Here is a 7656-nt window from a genome sequence, read left to right as displayed (position 1 = left end):
ATGCATTCTATTGCAAATGTAAGTCGTGTTTTTTCACTTTATATATATTATATTGTATTCTAAAATCGTCCTTCCAGTTCGAATACGTTATGTTAATTAGCGTGAAAATGACTGCGCTAATTTGTTTGTTCAGAAGACTGTGAATAACATGTATAATGATCTAAGCTAATTTTCCCTCCAGGGGTGAACGTTTGATATAAATGGTTGTGACAGGCTGCTTAATTCAGAGGGAAGAGGGCACCGGGAAATTATTCTCTCACAAAATGCATGCTCCGGGAAATGGACCAGTGTTTGCAATATATTATTCTGTTCTTGCCGCGTTCGGTGTTCCAGGTACAGTTGTGCGGAAGCTATTAACTGGGAACGTCATTCGTTAACTGTGTCACCTTTGAGTTGTCTTGTTCATCACTAAATTCGCACATTTCCATTAATGCTGTGATCTAACTCTCCACTGCATGAATGTGGCTGTTCCCTGTTGGAAGATAAAGTTAACTGCGCGTCTAAAGCAACGAGCCCCGTTGGAATGTCATTTCTCTGCAGATTAATGTAAGGAGGCCGTATTACACAGATTGTTCTTGGCTGTTCAAGTCCCATTGAAATGCATCTCATCCAAGGACTGCTGGGGAATACAGAATTCTTCACCCCTCATAATAGTTCCATGGATCTCCTTCCTGTGACGATCTTCTAGTGTCGCTTTCCCTACATTTAGCCGCACAGATAGTTAGTTGCAGGTGACAGAAATGTGCTCGGTGCGTTTCTGGGGAACTGCAGCACCGTTTGATTTTTTTTTGATAAACGGGGTCGCTCTACTTCGATTCGAGGACCCGTGTCACTGTTGGAAGACATGCAGGGTTCAGTCTCAGCAGGACATGGCGTGCCATGACATCTGCGATGAATTGGAGTCACTGCACGCCCTAGCAACTGTTCATGATCCTTGCTTAAGGACAGCATGGCAGCACAGTGACTAGCACAATTGCTTCACAGCTCCAGGGTCCCAGCTTCGATTCCCGGACTTGGATCACTGTGCGGAGTTTGCACGTCCATGGTCAAGCAGACACTGGCTCTTCAGGCTCTGCACAGACCGTGACCCAAGCCGGGAATCGAACCTGGGTCCCTGGCACTGTGAGGCAGCAGTGCTAAGCACGGTGCCACCCCAATGTGTTTTATTTATTGTAAGTTTTGTGGTCAACTTTGCTACTTTCGGTTCTCTTACTGCCCTTGTTAAATTCAGCTTCTTCTACTTCCATAATATGTAAAGTTTGTATTAATCGAAAAAAACAATGATGCATCCAATTTAATTTCGGCAAGAAGTTCACCCAGGTTCGATTCCCGGCTGGGTCACTGTCTGTGCGGAGTCTGCACGTCCTCCCCGTGTGTGCGTGGGTTTCCTCCGGGTGCTCCGGTTTCCTCCCACAGTCCAAAGATGTGCGGGTTAGGTGGATTGGCCATGCTAAATTGCCCGTAGTGTCCTAAAAAGTAAGGTTAAGGCGGGGGGGGGGGGGGGGGGGTTGTTGGGTTACGGGTATAGGGTGGATACGTGGGTTTGAGTAGGGTGATCATGGCTCGGCACAACATCGAGGGCCGAAGGGCCTGTTCTGTGCTGTACTGTTCTATGTTCTATGTTCTAAGTGTTACTTTGGGAAGTCAAGCAGTTTTAGCATTGATTGTGTCAAATGCTGTAGTATACTGTCATGTGAGAGTACCTTCAAGAAACCCTGACCCACAACAATACTCAATCTAATGTTGTACCTGATAGACAAATGCTGAATTCCGCCTCTTTCTCTCTCCCTCTCTTTCATGCAGCTAACTTAGTGACAATTGTGATCTTGTCTCGAGGACGTTGTGGTCTATCCAGATGCATCACTTACTACCTGGTCTCAATGGCGGTCATGGATCTCCTTGTCATAGTAACAGCTGTGATATTAAGCCGGCTTCGTGCTATTTATTTCCCAGTTAGTTTTCTGTCTACCACACCGGGCTGCAGTATGGTTATTGTCCTTAGCTGCGCCTCCAGGGACAGCTCCGTCTGGTTAACAGTCGCCTTCACGTTTGATCGCTTCGTAGCCATTTGTTATCAGCAACTGAAGACGAAATATTGCACTGAAAGGATATCGGCCGTGCTTATTGGGACGGTTTCTATCTTGTTCTGTTTGAAAAACATCCCCTTTTACTTCATCTATGAACCTACGTATATCATAGATAACATACCGTGGTACTGCACCATAAGGGAAATCAGCTATATCTCTGTTCCATGGAGGGTGTTTGACTGGTTAGACCGTATGCTCACCCCATGCCTCCCATTTATCCTGATTTTTCTGCTCAATGTAGCGACTGTCCGACACATTCTGTCGGCCAGTAGCGCCCGGAGGAGACTCCGAGTCCAATCCAACGGACACAATCAGAGAGACCCAGAGATGGAGAGCCGCAGAAGGTCTATCATTTTACTCTTCGCCATCTCTGGCAGCTTCCTCCTGCTGTGGCTGACATACGTTGTAAATTTCCTATTCGTGCAAATCACAGGAAATAATTATTCCATCGGTGCCAATTCCAATTCCCCAACTTTCATCCTGCAGGAAAGCGGGTACATGTTGCAACTCCTGAGTTCCTGCACCAATACCTGTATTTATGCAGGGACTCAGACGAAGTTCAGGGGAGAGTTGAAGGACGCAATTAAATACGTCTTCACTCCGATTACAAAATGGCACAAACAGTGAGTGTAGCTGTATGAACTGGTGCAGTAATTATGTTTCTGATTCGGAATGTAATAAAGATAAATGAACATTTACTGATTGTTCGGCCGATCTTTTGCACTGGTGAAATAAATGCTATTCATCGCCATAATATTCATAAACTTAGGTGTTCCTGGAGGGCTGATCGTGTGGTTTTCTGTTATGGAACTGAAATGACGACTAAGAGTTTGAATGCCACGGTAGCAATTTGTGAAATTGCCTTCACCGGAATGGATATTCGAGGAAGGGTGAATATAGTTTTCTGCTAACTGTCCCCCAACGAGGATCAACTTCCTGCCAATCGATAAGAGGGGTGTGTTCCCCCTTCACACTCTGAGATGCAAGGCTCTCATGGATGACTCTTTATCACCCCACATTCGAGCAAATTAGAGAATCAAATTTGTTCAGATCATTGAGGATAACTTTTCAGTTTGAAAATCAAAGCTTCCCCCAGCCGCTTAAACCTCATGAATAAGCGGGCACTCTTGCAATCTATATTCCGCTTCTTTCTTGGCAGCTAAATCAAAGTTTATGCATTAGGAAACTACCGGGCAATGGGATTCACAAAACTTGCTCAGTAATTTGAAAGATTTATTTAATATGAGCGGGATTCTCCGTTGCTAGTCCGCTCCTGTACCGCTGCTAACAAGGATCGAGAGTTTAGCCATGCGGTTCCCTGGCGCATTATCCCCTTTAAGAGATCCCCGAGAGGAAATAAGAACCAACCGATAAGTGAGAATGACGAACTGAAGGAAATTATGATTAGTAAAAAAGAAGTAGTGAAGAAATTCACAGGCGTGAGAGCTAATTGGCGGGATTCCCCATTGACCGAAGGCGAAATCGGGAAAGGTGATTGGGAGGAGAATCGTTTTTGACGCTGAGGTCGTGGCAGCTGCCTGTTTCCTGCCAAATCACAATTCTCTGTTTCCTCAACAGTGGCAGCAATGCTTTCCACTCCGCACGTACAGTAAACACTGTTGGTATATCATTAGCGGGCCTGACCCGGTATTCTCCGGGGCTCCACAATTCTCCGCCTCCAGACGAGCAAATTCCCAACGGCGAGGTTCAGTTTTAAAAATCATGAAACAGGCGCCATGGCTGCTGAGGGAGAGAGAGGGGGTACAGAAAGTGTCCAACATTGCCATAGTTTTCGGACAGTCATGCTGCTGGCCAGGGCTGGGAGGGGTAGCAGGGGGTTGGCAGGAGGTGGGCTGTGGATAAGTGTGGACGGACACGGAGCACCATTGCCGCAGCCTGAAGCACAGCCATGCAGCTGCACATGCCACTGAATGGCCACTATGAACCTAGGGCCAGAGGTCATATGGGCCCCCCAGGACACCCTCTAGGTGCTCTCTTGCCCCAGCTGACCCATCAGCAAGATGGGTGCGCACCAGTGCAACCAGTGTCATCCTGTTGGCTGGGATGGTATGTGTGGGTAATATTATGGGCCAGGGTTTAGAGAACCCCAAAATATATCATGGAGTTCACCTGACCCACAACTTTTCATAGAGTTTGGTTATGGGGAGCACAAGGGTCCACTTTACAGATGTGATGCAACAGAGAACTAAAAGTATTTTTAAACAAAAACAATGTTTATTCTATGAATCCTGTTAACATTTTATAAACACACAGTAATCAGTTTATCAACCACCAACCCTGACCACCCCGCAAAAGATACAGTACTCTATAGATAACCCTTAACTTTACAAACAACAACCAGAGGTTAAAGCCTTTTGAAATAAAGACAGCAGGTTTAAATTCTCTACAGAAACAGGTATTACTTTGAAATCATCAAGTGATTTAGAGACATACTTTAGACAGTCTTTAGAGAAATATACAGCTTCTTGTTTGAATGCAGCTCTCCAACTCTGAAAACAGAAGTAAACACACTACAACTGCCAGCTCAAAATAAAAGTAAAAGCAGAGACAGAGCTCAGCTCCACCACACCATGATATCACTGCAGCTATTTGGTAAACACGCTTTCTTAAAGGTACATCCACCTGACACCTCCGCCAAAGAAAAAAATAAACCATCAACTTAAAGATTTCATTTCTCACCTTTTCACTTTCCTTTAAGAAACACTGACAGTAAAATACTTCTTCGATTCACAAAACAAAACATGCAAACAGGTATAATAACAGAGCATTTTAGTCCTGCTTCTTCCAACTGGAAACCCTCTTGATTGACAGTCTCTTTGGACAAGAAAGTCTCTGCATGATCCATCTATTTTTCTACGCCTCGGCATTTCTCTTTAAGGCCGATACTTCAGTTCAATCTGATCACAGAGCCGCTCATAATTCTCCAACACAGGAGCATTGATTAACACAGCATTCACGCAGTCAAATGCCTGTTGAAACTTCGCTGTCCACTTAAATTTGTTATGTTTCTTCAGCAAGTCTGTTAGTGGAGCATCCACACTGCTAAAGTTTGGCACTAATTTCCGGTAAAATCCACTTATGCCAAGAAATCGCATTATTTCCCTTTGTGTCGAGGGTTTTGGAAATTCCCCAATAACTTATGATTCCACATCCCGTGGCACCATTTAATCCTGTCTGTTTGTATGGCCAAGGAAACTGACTTGGGCTTTTCTAAATTCACTTTTGGCTAGGTTTACCATCAAACTCGCCTCCTGAAGTCGATCGAATACGTCCATCAGATGCTGTGAATGTTTATCCATGTCTGACAAAAATGACCAGATCACCGATGTAGACTGCATAATTGGGCAACCCTGAAACAACTTTGTTAGTTAACCGTTGAACTGTGGCTAGGGCGTATTTCATGCCAAATGGCATAACTTTGAATTGGTATATGTAATCTGGAGTCACAAAAGCTGAAATCTCCTTCGCCCTTTCAGATAAAGGTACCTGCCAGTAACCTTTAAGTAAATCTAGTTTGGAAATAGAAGCTGATTGTCCCACCTTCTCAATGTAATCCATTTGGGTGGAAATCAGGAATAGTAAGGCGAAAAAGTCACTGATAGGAGTAGTCTATTGGCCACCAAATAGTAACGAGATGGTGGGGCAGGCAATAAACAAAGAAATAACTGATGCATGTAGAAATGGTACAGCAGTTATCATGGGGGATTTTAATCTACATGTCGATTGGTGTAACCAGGTCGGTCAAGGCAACTGTGAGGAGGAGTTTATAGAATGTATCCGCGATAGTTTCCTAGAACAGTATGTAATGGAACCTACGAGGGAACAAGCGGTCCTAGATCTTGTCCTGTGTAATGAGACAGGATTGATTAATGACCTCATAGTTAGGGATCCTCTCGGAAGGAGCGATCACAATATGGTGGAATTTAAAATACAGATGGAGGGTGAGAAAGTAAAATCAAATACTAGTGTTTTGTGTTTAAACAAAGGAGATTACAAGGGGATGAGAGAAGAACTAGCTAAGGTAGACTGGGAGCTAAGACTTTATGGTGGAACAGTTGAGGAGCAGTGGAGAACCTTCCAAGCAATTTTTCACAGTGCTCAGCAAAGGTTTATACCAACAAAAAGGAAGGACGGAAGAAAGAGGGAAAATCGACCGTGGATATCTAAGGAAATAAGGGAGAGTATCAAATTGAAGGAAAAAGCATATAAAGTGGCAAAGGTTGCTGGGAGATTAGAGGACTGGGAAATCTTTAGGGGGCAACAGAAAGCTACTAAAAAAGCTATAAAGAAGAGTAAGATAGAGTATGAGAGTAAACTTGCTCAGAATATAAAAACAGACAGTAAAAGTTTTTACAAATATATAAGACAAAAAAGAGTGGCTAAGGTAAATATTGGTCCTTTAGAGGATGAGAAGGGAGTTTTAATAATGGGAAATGAGGAAATGGCTGAGGAACTGAACAGGTTTTTTGGGTCGGTCTTCACAGTGGAAGACACAAATAACATGCCAGCGACTGATAGAAATGAGGCTATGACAGGTGAGGACCTTGAGAGGATTGTTATCACTAAGGAGGGAGTGATGGGCAAGCTAATGGGGCTAAAGGTAGACAAGTCTCCTGGCCCTGATGGAATGCATCCCAGAGTGCTAAAAGAGATGGCTAGGGAAATTGCAGATGCACTAGTGATAATTTACCGAAATTCACAGGACTCTGGGGTGGTCCCGGTGGATTGGAAATTAGCAAACGTGACGCCACTGTTTAAAAAAGGAGGTAGGCAGAAAGCAGGAAATTATAGGCCAGTGAGTTTAACTTCGGTAATAGGGAAGATGCTGGAATCTATCATCAAGGAAGAAATAGCGAGGCATCTGGATAGAAATTGTCCCATTGGGCAGACGCAGCATGGGTTCGTTAAAGGCAGGTCATGCCTAACTAATTTAGTGGAATTTTTTGAGGACATTACCAGTGCAGTAGATAATGGGGAGCCGATGGATGTGGTATATCTGGATTTCCAGAAAGCCTTTGACAAGGTGCCACACAAAAGGTTGCTGCATAAGATAAAGATGCATGGCATTAAGGGTAAAGTAGTAGCATGGATAGAGGATTGGTTAATTAATAGAAAGCAAAGAGTTGGGATAAATGGGTGTTTCTCTGGTTGGCAATCAGTAGCTAGTGGTGTCCCTCAGGGATCCGTGTTGGGCCCACAATTGTTCAAAATATACATAGATGATTTGGAGTTGGGGACCAAGGGCAATGTGTCCAGGTTTGCAGATGACACTAAGATGAGTGGTAAAGCGAAAAGTGCAGAGGATACTGGAAGTCTGCAGAGGGATTTGGATAGGTTAAGTGAATGGGCTCGGGTCTGGCAGATGGAATACAATGTTGACAAATGTGAGGTTATCCATTTTGGTAGGAATAACAGCAAACGGGATTATTATTTAAACGATAAAATATTAAAGCATGCCGCTGTTCAGAGAGAATTGGGTGTGCTAGTGCATGAGTCACAGAAGGTTGGTTTACAAGTGCAACAGGTGATTAAGAAGGTAAATGGAATT

General features: G+C 43.9%; 1 protein-coding gene across 2 annotated transcripts; it reads left to right on the top strand.

Annotated features, from left to right (window-relative positions):
* Positions 1-242: 242 nt before the first annotated feature.
* Positions 243-2760, top strand: LOC119952448 (probable G-protein coupled receptor 139). Of its 2 annotated transcripts, none has more exons than XM_038776213.1 (2): positions 243-333; positions 1804-2760. In XM_038776213.1, the coding sequence occupies exons 1-2, from the start codon at positions 264-266 to the stop codon at positions 2712-2714; spliced, it is 981 nt and encodes a 326-aa protein (XP_038632141.1). In that variant the 5' UTR covers positions 243-263; the 3' UTR covers positions 2715-2760. The 2 variants fall into 2 exon arrangements, with proteins under 2 accessions (XP_038632141.1, XP_038632142.1); XM_038776214.1 differs by lacking the exon at positions 243-333 and adding an exon at positions 402-546.
* Positions 2761-7656: the final 4896 nt, after the last annotated feature.

Source organism: Scyliorhinus canicula, chromosome 17, assembly GCF_902713615.1.
Source record: "Scyliorhinus canicula chromosome 17, sScyCan1.1, whole genome shotgun sequence".
NCBI lineage: Eukaryota > Metazoa > Chordata > Chondrichthyes > Carcharhiniformes > Scyliorhinidae > Scyliorhinus > Scyliorhinus canicula.
The sequence above is the reverse complement of the archived record's forward strand: the minus strand, read 5'-3'. Positions and strand labels throughout refer to the sequence as shown.